Source organism: Typopeltis vanoorti, chromosome 6, assembly GCF_054136105.1.
Source record: "Typopeltis vanoorti isolate ZY-2024b chromosome 6, IOZ_Tvanoo_1.0, whole genome shotgun sequence".
Lineage (NCBI taxonomy): Eukaryota > Metazoa > Arthropoda > Arachnida > Uropygi > Thelyphonidae > Typopeltis > Typopeltis vanoorti.
The window spans coordinates 109,251,884-109,267,583 of NC_143554.1; the positions used below are offsets into that span (position 1 = coordinate 109,251,884).

At 34.1% G+C, this 15,700-nt stretch overlaps 1 protein-coding gene across 1 annotated transcript; it reads right to left on the bottom strand.

Moving 5' to 3' along the window:
- Positions 1–3,263: 3,263 nt before the first annotated feature.
- LOC150105789 (thiol S-methyltransferase TMT1B-like) lies at positions 3,264–14,665 on the bottom strand. The gene is made up of 3 exons (XM_090394559.1): positions 14,142–14,665; positions 9,716–10,285; positions 3,264–3,541 (listed from the first exon to the last, which is right to left on the bottom strand). The coding sequence occupies exons 1-3, from the start codon at positions 14,661–14,663 to the stop codon at positions 3,308–3,310; spliced, it is 1,326 nt and encodes a 441-aa protein (XP_090250685.1). The 5' UTR covers positions 14,664–14,665; the 3' UTR covers positions 3,264–3,307.
- Positions 14,666–15,700: the final 1,035 nt, after the last annotated feature.

The window sequence follows — 15,700 nt, forward strand, 5'->3', positions numbered from 1 at the left end:
TAGGCCGTTTTTTTTTTTACGCCTCAATTCAAACGTCCATTACATGATAGTCAGAGATAAAATTCCTATATTGACATCGACAAAAATCCCTGCCGACAGCTGGATTCGAACCTACAGCCTACTTGTTCGGAAAATGTAGACAATATCTTCGAACCCAATTCAAATCTATAATCTTCGTACATACTTTTTATTTTTGCCTTTTATAACATTATATAAATACCTTTAAAAGCTTTAGTCACCTAATTGCACTGTTAGTGTGATAAGCCTACGTATTTTGCTAAAGTGGCTAGTGAGCTTCCAAGCTTTGGATTTTAAAAAAATAAAAAATACACACCTACTCCCGTTTCTGCTTTAACAAATTTCATTTCTTTACTGTACATAAATTTAATAGGTATTAATCACATTTATCTAAGTCACTTACAAAATATCGTCTGGAAATGTACATGTATTTATGGGGGGGGGGATATGCAGCAGCAGTACTGTAGCACAGTTAGTATAGAACCAACTATATAAATTAGATGGAACCACCTCAGCTCGAATCCTCAGATATTTTAAACCCGGAAGCTAGGGTGTTTTTATCTGTAAAATACAAACTGACAAGAGAATACACAGATCGATACATATACAGTCAGTCCTCGACTTATGTGGGGGTTCCGTTCTGATGATTCCATCCTAAGTGGAAATGGTTATAAGTCGGAAATCACTGAATGACCCATAAGTATATGCCAACAACTAACATGCCTGAATGCCCAAATGTGTAGGTCTGCTTTGTTATATTTTTAACTAAATTTTGTTTTCGTTTAAAGTGAAATAATACAATGTACAAATTATAACATATAGCATTGTACTGTAAGAAAAAATAATGGCTGGAAATACACGGAGCAACAGCAATTCTTGAAAGCTGCTTCTTTAATTAATTGGACGATTCATCGCAATGGGGGAAGATTCTATCTATTTCGTTAAAGCTCTCCATGTTGAAGTACAGTTCTTCAAACCACGGAATTCTTTATTAACAGAGGCAAATCCCTCAGCCAGGAAAACTTTTTGTGAGCTTGATTTCTTGTTGTTATTCTGTACTCTCACTCTCTCTCTCTCTCTCTCTCATATTTTTCTTCTTTTAACTTTCTGTACTTCTAGTCCTATAAGGTCTTCATCTGAGAGCACTTCTTCCACATCCATCAACTGCTGTACATCTTCATCGCCAAACTTCAAAACTTTGTTGAATCCAATGAATGTATGAACATACATATAGGTTGTAAACCTATAATATATAAATGGGAGTCACTTCGGATGTACTCTCCGCCAATTTGGATAATGGATGAAAAGGGATTTTATCATTAAGAATTTGGCCTCTGCTGAAAATGTTGGACATCACTGCTCAGGGTGATGAATAACAGTTCTTCCTCCTTCCCTTTGAGCAATTAAGGAAAGCAATGCTAAAGAGTTGTCCTTGTTGCTGAATGACCTGAGAAATACTCTTATTGCTAGTACACTTCTGATGCTATGACCCAGAGAGGTCCCATTGCATCAGAGATAATCACTCCCTATTACACGTATGTTGTGTTTCAGTGCTGGAACTATTAGTAGCAAGAAACTACTAGTAGCAAGCGGTCAATACTTGCAGTTAGAATTTACTATAAATATAACGTACTAGATTCGTATTCGCACGGCTGGTTGTTAGATGTTTTTATATGACTGGATGCATTAAGATTAAAAGTTCAGGATATACTGTGGCGTTTACTATTATGTACGGGTACTGGACCGAGAAATGTAAACCATCATGATGGTGTCTTCGTGGATGGTGGTAAAAATAAAATTTATAGCCTTATTGTTTTTGTCACAGTTATGCTGAATGTTTTTGTACGTCAATGACTATGAAAACAAGTTTTATAAAAACCTAATTAATGCTGGGATAGGATGGTTTCGATAATTTGTCAAAGCAAGAGGAGATAATTAAAAAGATGAATACAATAAGTTTAATTTAATAGGAATTTGAAACTTTTAAATCTATAATCAGATTACATCATAATAATATACGAAACATTATAATAAAAAAACTTTATTTAATATTGTCTAAATGCGATTCCACCCACGAAAGATTGCAACCTATAATACATTCGATTTTTCTTTTTTGAATTTTTATTTACCCTTTACATCAGCCGGAAACCCAGCTCTAGAAACCAAATATGAACATTTTTTCATGTCACCTCAAGGCTCCAGTAAGTGGAGAAATGCACACCGAGCGATAAAATTCAGTTCTCACCTAAAGACAATCATAACCTCTATGCCCATGACAGTATTCGAACTTACAGACTATTGATTGGAGAAATGATACTCACCACTCGACAAAACCAAACCAGCAATTATTATCATGCTTGTTACGAAAGAGCGTTTCTGTCCACTCTTGTTCTTTAGCAGTGATCAGTCCAGGAAAACAAATTTTTCTCAGAGCGAGAGAGAGAGTACCATTTCTGCAAAGAGAGTAGTCTGTCTAGCAGTAAAAATTAAAAATCCAGTACCGAAGTTTATATGGTCACTTCCATGGAGTCCATAGACTCACCGCGGGAGGGATCCATTAACATCAACACTAGCCATCAGTATCTGTATGGCTTGTTGTATTATGCTTTCAACTCATTCACTAAGAAAGCACTCACAACTGACTGTAGCAATCCACTCCACATACATTTACTACTTCTCTCCAAGTAAATAAATCTAGTCCTCACGCCCTTGCTAACCACACTTTTACTTAATTTCCAAGGATAACTGCCTAGTTTTTCTCACACTAAACATGTACAGAAAAATTTCTTCAGTATCAATCTTCTATAAAATTCTTCTCTTATGTAAAAATTTCTTCTGTAAAACTCCCTAAGTAATTGTTTCCAGGATATCTCCCTTATCTACCTAAAAACCAGCCACAGCATTTCGCATAATCTACCATATTGGTCACTCACCGCTTGATCCGTTCCACCTCTAAGAAGCGTAATCAAGATGAGGCTTCTAAAAGCCTCATAAAGAGGCCTGGTTACCAAACTCTGGGAGATAATAAATTTATATATCATGAGAAATAATGATTTCAATATTACTTAAATTAAGGGGATATTAAATCCCACATAGTTTTAAAACCGAATAAGAAACTTAAAGATTGGAATCAGAGAGTTTCAATGATTTAATTTTTACATGTTTGGAGACGCTTTTGTTCATAATAAAAATTAAACAAGAAACAAAACCGTGAAAACTTAATTTTCCAATCAGTATGCATTCACTAGTGTGTAATATTTTATTATCGATAGACTCTTCATTAATGGGATTACTTGGTTGCAATGCCCATCAAATGAGTTCTTATATACATCAACATATTTTCTTTATACACAGGATGCAAGTCGACGTTAGAAAATCCGGCTCTGTCGATGTATTTTTTAATATTACGAAAGCGACACCCACCGAAATACGTCGTCCAAATTGGTTCAACGATCTTCTGCAGTTTGAAATACCAAGTGTCTTCTGGATAACTGACGTGATCCATAAATACAAATTTTCCACCCTACATAAGAAGAAACATTAATGAAACATTACAAGCAAATATTTAATACTAAAATACGAATATCAAACAGTTGAACAGTAAAGTCATTAAACAGCAAATTAAAGGGCAAATGTTTAATATTAAATTATTGTTAAAAAATTTTACATCATTTTAATAATTAATGAAGTAATAAGCTCAGTTGTTATTACTCATAAGTTTAATTTAAATAGACAACCCAACTAATCTCAGTCGCCTATCCTATTGAACTATAAGTGTTAAACGGAACAACCGTCAATTTTCTCTGATTTAATAATTGAAATTATTCTTGCTGGACTTTATTCTCTATTCTACTCAAAATCCCTGCTTGTTATCCAACAAATGTGCCCAAGCCGTACAAGCTAAAAATGCAGCGTACACTCAATGAATCAGGTTTTTAACTTGATTCATTGAGTCAAGCTCACACTACAGCCTATAACAACTGAAGGAAAAAAATCATGAGAAAATCTAAAGTAAAATGTGTAAGGATCAAATGCAGTAAGTTTGTCCCCAGTCCAGCTTCTGATCCCTTTCCAACACTGGAAAAACGTCTGTCCTATTGTTTCTACTTCTCTATCTTTCTCATTCGTCTTGATGGAATGATAGCAACATCTCCCAAAGTTAAGGTAGATTTCTTGACATCAGTACTTCTCCAACTCTTCTTTAGATGAAAGGCAAATCTCTACCTACTATTCTATAAACCACCCTCAGTATGCCTCCTCTGATCTTTCGTCAGAAGTATATCAGAAAAATACTGAATAGCGTTGATGCTAATAAGTCCTCAGGCCGAGATAGTACACCTCCACTTATACTAAGAGATTGTGTTCCAGAATTAATAAAAATCCTATCACCTTTAAAAACTGTCCTACTCATCTTGCATCTGTTCAACAGCATGGAAGCAAGCTTTTATTCAGGCTGCTCCTAAATTGGAAGATAAAAATCAACCATTAAACAGATCATCAACTAGATCCTTCACTACCTACAGACTCGTCAGTTAATTAGTCAATATGGATTCCGCCATTCTCGTTCAACAGCACACTTCCTCGCTAACCCTACCCACCTTTGGATATAGATCACAGAAACGTGTGCAGAATTCCATGTGGTTGCTCTTGATATTTCCAAAACATTTGATGAAGTCAAGTTATTACTTCATTAAATGACTCGCTGTCTACTTTCCAAGCTGCCATTGTATGATCTCCCTCTTACCTTTTTTGTAAGTGGATTGCAAGCTTCCTCTCTGGTCGTCCATTCCGGAGTGTCATGGTAGATGGTTCATGCCTAAGTGTCTCAAGACGCAGTGCTTTCACCTACACTCTTACCCTTATACATCAATGATCTTTTCTCAGTAACACACAATCCTATTCATAACTTTGCTGATGATACACTTAACTCTTCTTCGTCATTCACAAAGCCTTGTAGTGCTGAGATGACGCAAGCCAAGATCTACGGTTTATGCCATAAACAATAGTTTAGTAAATTTTAATATTACAAACAATAACCCTGCCTTATTTCTCGGAAAAAGACTATACCGCACATTCTTTCACCTTTAATTAACCAATCAAGATTACAGCCATGATCAATTTTTTCTTCTTGGGTTGACTTTGACATTTAAGCTCTTAAAGTTTTTAACCTCTTCCAACTCTTGTCCACTACCCTTTATTTTATTTTTCACTCTCTCCGAATATCATTGTTTTAGTTCTTTCGATGTTTATTATCAACCCATATTTATTTCTTCTCCACTTTATTTCAGCATTGTTCTTTCTTGTACTTCATTTTCTTCTTTTCTGCAATAAACGCATCAAGTTCCTGTCCCCTCCATAAGATTCGAGGACAGCCTGTGCCACTTTCTGAAAGTCAACAAAGTAGGCATGAATATTTTTATGTAAGGCCTTTTCCACACTTAATCCTAACATTATTGGGCTGCCAGTAAAAATGAACAGATTGAATCCAAAATTAAATCACGTATATATGTAGAATTTTAGTGTCCACCTTAATTATAAACTTTTATTAAATTCTCATCAGCTAGAATGGAGTTATTGCTCTATATAATTTAGAAGCGTGTTGTCCCATTATAACTTATATTGAGAGTGTATAATTTTTTGTAAGGATTTTAAGTAGCGAATTTCAACAAAATCTATCCAGCCAGAATAAATACCTTGCATAATTGAAAGAAAAAACGAATCTAATAGGCCATTTCGCGAAACATACCGAAATAGAAGAATTTTCATCATCACCATCATCAAACATTTCAAGGAATTACGCCTTTTATGGCTTATTCCGGCCACAGAAGGAAGTCTTTGGTAAGACGGACGACTTCATTTTTCCGGATATTAAAGAAATGGAGAAAATAAAGAAATTATATCTCTTTATTTTCTCCATTACCAGTTCTTAGTTTAATTCTTTCATTTTTTTTTATGATTAAAGAGAGCATATTTTGCCATTTTTCTCATAAATTTGAATTTCACTTCAGCTGTTATTCCTCTTTGCTTCATTGTCGAATTTCACTTCCATGGAGTAGTGCTAGTATATTTAGTATATTATAAACCTTTAATCTAGTCCGTCTTTGTCCTAGTTAAATTTAAGTGCAGAATTTACTAAACCTGTTATTTGTAGGCATTTTACAAATTTATGTCCTTTTCATCCTAATAAGGAAAAGAATTAACTTGTTGCAAAATTTTATTATTTATTATTATTTCACTAGTTAGATTTTGACCCCTAAAAAGCCATTGTTTTTGATATTTCTGTGGAGATCATTCCGAAATCTCTGGCTATGTTCTTTAGCATTCTGAAATCGTTCTTTTGAATGAATAATTATTACCTGAATTTTCTTGCATAATATATATTTTTTAAATTCTCCCTATCAGATTGAAAAGAACATGGATTCGAATCCCATCTAAGAGGCAAAAAAATTTTTTTTGGAAGATGAGTTACACGGTCGCATAAGAAAAGTAGTAAGGTTTATCCAAAAGGAAACTTTGGTTGTTCATATCGCAAAACAGGCACACTTGCCAGAAGAGCACACGCAATTTACAGACATAATAGGCTAGCCTCGTAGCTTAGTTGCTTTGGCTGTAATTCCAAATAACACTAATCAGTTCTTTCTAGAAAGAAAGAACTGATTAGAGACTTACGGAAGAATCCTCAGCAAGTCTCTGTGGATGTTGGTAACGACACATGCCCTTTGGCTGTAGAGACCTGAGTTCAAATCTGTCTAAGATTCGAATAATCTTTATAAAGGCTTTTCAACTAAAAGCGAGTTAGTTGGTCTCATGCTGGGTTACAAAGGATTTTCCTCCCGGAAATCCAGGTTTTTCATATCACAAAACAGTACAATAGGCCAGAGAATAGATGTAATTGAAAGACTTGGACAGCTAACCTCTCCTATTATGGAATTAATTAGGCTTCTAAGTCTAATGGCCAAACTAGGGAAGTATGAGAGATCACTGAGCATAGGATTAAGCTTAAACTAGGAATGTAAACAATTAAAATTAACTTAACAAGAAATGTATTTTAGTTTAAATGTGTATCTCGTCTTAACTTAAACAAAGGTTGACACACACATACAAGTTAAATTAAATACTAGCTTTTTTTTTAATTAATTTTTTTTTTTTTTTGGCATACCAGGAAGGGAATGTTCAACGTCGTTATTGTGTAGAAACTTCCCAAAGTTTGCTCAATTGTAGTGCATGCCGATTTGTACTCTGTAAAATTTTAAATGCCTATACCAGCTGCAATCATCTGAGGAGAGGATTAGTGATACCCAACCAACGAGTAGTCAGTTGCCTACAGCAGAAGTCATATATTTTTATTGTCTTAGGCTCAATGTGAGTATACGAGGCCATTTAAACTTAACGTTATGAAGTTAGCCAATATCCACAGCTGGCTATACAGGTAGTTGGCTGAAGGCTATCAATAATTTTAATAAGTATAGGGACGGAGAACATGGCAAACAACTGCTGTCATCTCGTGGTCCCTAACACTATACATTACTGTCTGAAATAGCGCGAGTTCTACAGATAATTTTCTTCAGTAGCTGGATATTAAAAACCTTAGCTTCCTGGAGGACAAACCTTGTCTGTTACAGATCGATCTTATAACGATCTTTTTTCGGGTGGCCTAGCGCTGTGGATGCGAACGTCATTTATTTACACATTCGGATTTTGTCTCGATGTAAAGAAATGTTCAAAGAATTCTATTAGGCTAACAATCATTAATAACTAATAATGTTCATAGAAGTTTATAATCGCTTGTTTAAGATCTCTTATAAGAACCTCCTGAATAATCTAAAAGTCTCTTAAAATATTTGGAGGCCATTTAAAAACCCAAGATCCCTATATTTATCGCATGTTCTTAACACTAACCTTACCCGCTTTTAAAACGCAAAAAAAGCCTTCCCAGAATGCTTTTTTTCTGTTTTTCAATAATTTAATTTTCAATAATTTTACACATTAACAATATGAAATAGTTTATCATGATTTATATAAAGAAATCAGGATGAGATATGACTAAACACTTAACCACTACTTGTACTCCGGATATGAAGTCGTTAAGGCGAGGCTCTCTATTTAATTGATAAGATAATGTTTAAAAGAAGCTGTATTCTCATTTTTATCTAATGTGATTTACTTTCCTAAATTTCGAAACCAAAATAAATAAAATTGATTCAACTATCACTTAAGTGAGTGATCAACTTGTGACTGTTCAAATTTCACAAAATAATATGAAGAGGGCCTCCGAAAATAAATGCCTGTTGTATGAACAGAAATGGATATCTTTATTTTTAAAAAAAAATAAAATTTTTCTCCACATTTCCTGGATTGCCACTTTATTTTATTAATATTAAATAATATATATATATATATATATATATATATATATATATATATATATATATATATATATATATATATTTAATATACTGTAATTATTTTTCTGGACAGCCGCTAGAAGAAAAAAATATAACAGCAAATATTTATTACAACAGCAAAGTCCTTTGGATAGGAAGCAGATAACGTAAAAATAAATAAATAAAATAACACAATAGTAAATATTTATTTATCTATTGTAGTAAAGTTATTTTACTGACTAGAATACATAAAACAAGAAAGTTTTTATGGCTAGATGGGTGAAGCAAGAATGCTTTTCATATTCCCCGTTATCTGGGAATATGAAAAGTATTCTTGCTTCACCCATCTAGCCAAAAAAACTAAAGAATGCTAAAGAAGAAAATGTACGGATAGGGTGTTATTGAGCTATAAGCTCTGCTCATGGAGGGTAGACAATAGCTGAGACTCAGTTAAAACTTCATTGGCTACAGCATTGCCATGCGGTATCCTCTGGAAAATTCTGCCTCATCTTCATCAACACAGGTATATGAAAACAGCTCCTACTATTAGTTATTAATATTATCGAAGTACGTTAACCCTAAATTATGATTATTTCACTAGGACTACCTAAGTCGGATTAAAATTGCAGTAAACGTCATTAAAATAATTAAGCGAAAGTATTATTAACTCTTTTTTTTTCGAAGTAAAAAAATGCAAAGGTAATGAAAATATGGAGAACTAAAAAAAAATATTCCTAAAAGGCGAAATCCCTTTCGCAAACTATTAGGCCAAAAGGTATTTTCCTCTGCACTCCTCAACATTCTCTTTTTCTTTCTGTGTATGCTAATTCGAATAGCTTCATAAATATTAGCAATTATGTACATTCTTAATTTTCTGCGTGCGAGCAGCAATAACAGATAGATTTTCGGTAGGGCGAAACAAAAGTTTAAGAGCTGATATTAGTGGAACAAGCAAACCAAAATCTAGAATAAAATGACAAACCATATTTATTACTCGGTTTCACAAGCTCTGTAACGGTAAGTAAAAAGTATTCCCTGCACGATGTTTTCGTATATTAGCAGCTAATAGTAAAGATCTAAGTTCAAGTTTAAATATTACCTCTTCCGCCAAACATTTGGAAGTCAAAGATAAACCTGTGAAGTTTTCTAAAAAAAAAAAAAAAAAACGCAGTCGACTAAAACGGCCTCACTTACTAAAGTTTTGGGTAGGTGACCATACAGTAAAGAACCAAAGATAGCTAGATTTAATTTCTATGATTTTCTAAAAAGCAAAACAAATTAATATTATTCTAATACATACCTCAAATACTTACCGAAACTAAAACCCTTTTTACTTCATTCAGCACATCAAAGACATCGGAGACCGAGCAGAGGACGTGGGTAGATACGACGATCTCGACGCTGCCGCTAGGAATTTCAGACATATCTTCCGCCCCACTGATCACCACCTTTTCCAAATTAACATTCGGAAAATTCTTCAAATGCTTCAGGAAATAATCCTCAAAAGCTGGATTACAGTCGAGAGCTATCAGGCGGGTGTTTTCTGGATAGAATTCCAAATTATAGCCATTGCCAACACCAATTTCCAAAACTGTCGGGGGCTTTCCCTTTGCATATGATAGCTGATCTAAGTTGGCTAATCGAAAAAGCTCTTTCCTCATAGGATGTATGGAGGCTTTAAAACTGGCTCCCAAGAAGGTAGAAAACGCAAAGGCAAACCATTTCTCGCTGAGAGTTTTGCTATAATTTAGCAATAAGAAGAAAGGAAGTAAAATTGTAACGTTACAAAACCATAGAAAGCACGATACAGCCGTGTACAGAATGGCATCCATTATCCCGACGACTGAAGGGCGTCTCTCGAGTGTCAAATCTTTCAAGGCCAGAAAATATTACGTCACTTGAGATAAGCAGCGTGCGATACTGATCGATGAGTACGCTTAAAATAAAAAATATAAATAAAATGACAGTCTTACTCTACTACTAATTAGAGGTCATCAGCAGTCAGTGACATTGAAACAGTTCTTTCCGTGTTTCGTATTCGCTACATATCACATCTCATATTGGGTTCGAGATTTCCAATGCACCAATTTTGTATGGTCTATTGTTTGCGCATGACTGATGCGTCGTTTCTCCTCACCTTTAGTAACCGTCTCAATACGAGACTCCAGGTTAAATATCAAAAACAAACAAGAGTGTATATGCTTAATATAAATAATAGGTTTTTGTTTCATATAAGCATTAAAAAGTTATATAAATACTTCAGTATTTCGGCATATTAATTTTAATTAAATGGTTAGCTATTGAACTAACAGTTTAATTAAAAGTAAACTTTTTTCTTTTAATAAATATAGAACTTTTTTCTTTTCTTTTTTTTTTTTTTTTTTACCTCTGGCGTGAAGTGTGTTACAATACTCTCCTTAAATCATGAAAAATCTGAAATTAGACAAATACTTTTCAAACTATTTTTATAATATAATAATATAATTACGCTGATCACAAAACTGGAATTTTTCACCCAGCTATCTGTTCATCTGGCATCCTTTCAAGGCAGACATGTGAGCACCAGCGCGCGCACGCACGCACACACACACACACACACACACACACACACACACACACACACACACACACACACACACACACACACACACACACACACACACACAAAGAAACTGTTTCAAATACTGTAGTTTCCGATGTGTAGAGTTCATTTATTCTTTTATTGCAGATAATCTTTGTTCGTGTAAAGCACAGGATGGGTCAAAAGGCACGAAGGGGTCTGAAGTTTTAATAACTTTTTTTTCTAAATACATGTATTTAAAAATAAATGTAAATTTATTTCCTATATATAATGTATATGATGCTATGGTATTGTAAATTTAAAACAAAAAAATTAAGGAGTTATTAAATATCGAAACTCCTTCGTGACTTTTGGCCCACCCTGTACAACCTCGGTAATAGGAAACCGCGTTAATTCGATACCAGTAATCTGAACTATTTTAATGAAGCATTAATTCTTGAGGCATGAATCATTAATGGCACTAACGTTCTTTGTAAGATATGCTTAGTGACGTTACTGTGAGTGGTTTAGTTTTGGACTTACGTAAAGTAACACAGTATGATGTGAGGGCGTTCGTAACGTCTAGTAAAAGGAAACACAAATCAACCTCTCCTCAGTGTCTACGTCACGCAGTTGGAAGAACGAAGAAACAATGATCTCTGCGACTGGAAAATATTCGTTTCTTGAATAGAGTTGCCAGATCATACGGAAGTAGAAGGCAGAGACGTAGTGAAGCTATGGTCAATGTTGCCACAGGCACAAAAATTGAGATTTAAAAAATTTTTTTTTTTTTTTTTTTTTTAAAGAATGGAGCAATTTTCTTTCCTGGCCATAGGCGCCAAAATTCCTCACGACGTCTCTGGTAGAAGGGTTCATTTTCTCCCGAAAACAAGGAGAAAATGAACTTTTCTTTTTAGCCCGCATACAAATGATTCAGACAGAAAACTCAATTAAAAGACAAAAATAAAATTAGTGAGTAACGTAGAGGTCCCTCCCTTGATGAGTTATTGGACTCCACGTTTTATTGCAAAGCGAAGACACCTATCCACTCGGCCAAGTAGACCAGTTTTTTTTTTTTTCTTCGTCAGCTGCTTGAGAACCATATTAAAAAAAAAAAAAGGATGAACAAAAAACAAGAGAAGATGGATGACTATGTGAGCCAAATATTATTATATTGTTATTACATATCGTGGAGTCTTTAGACTCATCGCGGGAAGTCCAGAATTTATAGGATTAATGTGAAGGAAATATTTCCTCCAAATCAGTCCTGTAAAACCTCCCTGATCAACTTTATGTCTCTATCATATCTCCACCTTAACCGCCGATCAACCAGACTCTGTAACCCACAAATCTTCAATTTCTCTTCATATGGAACATCACACCACCACCACCACCATCTCAGTCACTCCCTAGATCATTTCCTACAGTTGCCTAAATGCAAAGCCCTGTGGCACGCCACTATGCATAGGCCTTGTACAGAACTCTACTCCTGAATGAACTACTGTTTAGTATCTCTCCAACAACCATCCTTTTATCTACTTCAACTCTATACGCATTTGATGTAATTTACGTATCATGATACCATGTAGTACCCTGTCAAACGTCTTTGCGAAGTCAACAGTATCACCGTGTAGCATTACCTTTATCCAACTTATTAATCCTATACACATTTGCGTTGTTAATGTAGTTCAAGTATGGAATGCATATATGCATTATAATAAATAATTGTATTAAAAATGTAGCATATAGTAATCCAAACACTTCTATTTTAATTATTTCGGATTACTGATTCTACGCTATATATTTTTCTGAATTGTTCATAATGCAACTATCTGTTTTAATTCTGTTCATGCAATTATTATTTTCTCATGGTAATTTATTCCTTCTGCTTCCAGTTGTTGGATTTCATTAAAATTTTATAACAATTGCAGTATTTTGTTTTTTAAATCCATGCATATTAAAATATTATGGAATATCAATTTATCTCCTGAGATTAACCGATAGTATACAGAGATTGCAAGGTTTCTTTCTTTCTTTACTTTTTTTTTTTTTCCTGAAATGGGTAATACAGAATCATTAGATGTGTTGTCTTCTTCTTTTCTGATGATAATAATAATAATAATAATAATAATAATAATAATAATAATAATGAACATCATTTTTTTTTTGAGAGATAGATTCCAGTATTGAGACGACATGTTTATTAAATACGAACAGGATAAGTGAAAACCCGACAAGTTTCGTAAGTCGTATGACTTACATCATCAGGGGTATTGGTGTATAAAAAAAACTTGTCGGTGTTTTCACGTATCCTGTTTGTATTTAATAAACATGTCGTCTCAATACCGGAATCTGACTCTCGAACTACTGACCCACAGAACCCTTCACATAAATCTTTTTTTTTTTTTTTTTTTTTAGAATTATTCTTTTTTCAGATAATTGATGTGGAGTTGGCAAGAATGGGTGGCTAGATTAATTGCTGTCTGAGTTATGTTTCCATAATCCGTAATAAAATAACCCACTTGCACGATATCGTAAAAGTTATTACTATTATTATTATTATTTGTCACTTCCAGGGAGCCCAAAGACTTGTCGAGAGAGGCGCACCTACTCTACAACTCGGTCTCCACCACTCACAATCCATCAACTGACCAACACCATCTACCACCGACGATACAGTAATAGTAATAGGTCACTAATCAGATGATATTATGGAAATAAATTGGTAAGCATGAAACTTTTTGTTGAAATTTAAAACTTTTTTTTTTTTCGGAGTGAAAGAAAGAGAGAGAGAGGGAGAGGGGGAATAAAAGTATAAAACGAGTACGTTGTTCGAGTATGGGAGTATCCAGGATAGCAGTATTGAATTTTTAAATCCGAGATGAGGTATTGGTCAGAGGTTACTACTTCTTAATCGTCGGTCAGTGTAGAACAACCATCATCAGGGGCTTCGATTTTATTTTTTATTTTATTTTATTTTTTTGAAAACCCTCTACCTCCGTATGACACTAAAGTTTGAAAGGGTTGAAGAATGAAAGAGAGAGAGAGAGAGAGAGAGAGAACGACAAAAAAAAAAGATGAACAAGGAAAAAGAAAGAGCGAAAGAGAAGATGAAAAGAGGTAATAGAATAAAATATTTAAGGAAAGAAACGAAAGAGAGAAATAGAGATAATACTTACTGGGATTAAAACCCTTTTAACTTCTGCCATCACTTTGGAGACATTTGTTACCGAGCAGAGTACGTGGGTGGATAAAACTACATCCACACTATCATCCCTCACTTGTGGCATATTTTCAGCCATAGCAATAACCACTTGGTCCACCTTAATAGTGGGATATTGTTCTGCATTCTTTCGAAATTGAGATTCGAACAACGGGTTCGAGTCCAGCGCAATAAAATGGGTATTTTCAGGGAGAAACTGCATGTTACCTCCATCTCCAACACCAATCTCTAACACCTTCAGGGGTCTCCCTTTAGCGCGAGCAAACTCTTGTAAATCAAAGAGACTGAACAACTTTTTCTTTTGATCTGTTAGGAGTCCTCTACACTGAGTGAGAACGTTGGAATAGATGAAGGCAAACCAACGTTCATTTAACGTCTCGCTAGTATTCAGAATCACAAACAAGGGAAGCAAAAGAGTCACATTAAACAGCCACAGGAGACCACTGAATATAGTATAGATTACAGCCTCTATCACCATGATGATCCCGGAGCCTGCGAAAGGAGATTTCGCAATGCGTTATGACGTCACTAAAAACCGCGGGCTGTCATAGCGCGTCCCAAGGTTAAAAAATACACACACAGTGACACACACAAATATCCAACTATCTGAAGTTATCGACCTATAAAAGCGTATTAAATATTCCATTCCTGGCAGCGATTATGCTGAATCATTTTCTGTCATGGACATGCGCAGAATCTTCTATTTTGCGCATGGCTTATGTTTGAGAATATACTTCGAACGTGCGCTCACTTTCATAGTAAAATATCAGTTGCAGCATTACAAATTAGAATCCAATTTTAAGAGTGACACTATTATCGATGTCTATAAAAATGAATTTTTTCAGTGCTAACAGAAAGCATAGAGCTTTTTCTATTTAAACATATAAGATTTTAGATATCCCATAATAAGAATAATAATAATAATAATAAAAAAAAAATTCTTTCGTTGAATATAATTTATTCAATGGTTTACATAAACGTTTATGCTATTTCTGTATTTTCATAGCATCTAGAAGCCATATGCATTTGACAGAATTTAAATTATTTCTAGCTTTTTTAATTGCAGCCGCATATGTTATTTTGTCTCCTGTGGAGCTACTGCTGCCCGCAAAAAGATTTGTTGCAGCTAAGCTGACTTATATAAGTTCAGAAAAATGTTCCTTGAAACAAACGAACATCTCTGAAATTTCAAACTGTGCATTCTTTAACCGAGTCAAATATGCAATTTCATTACATTTTATTATATTAATGAATGATGTTTTTATTTAATAATATATTTTATAAAAAGAATAAAATATCTTTACTTTTTTTTATCGTATTTTGAGAAGTGCTGAAGGGTTTCCAGCTAATAATGGGCTATATTTCCTCAAAAATTTTAATAACTACTGTACATCGAAGTTGTAAAATTCAGTGAGCTTGTAGAAATAAAGAGTGTATATATATATATATATATATATATTTAGGATCTCAATTATAGTTTGTCAATTTATTTCAATCTGGCAGTTTGCAATGACT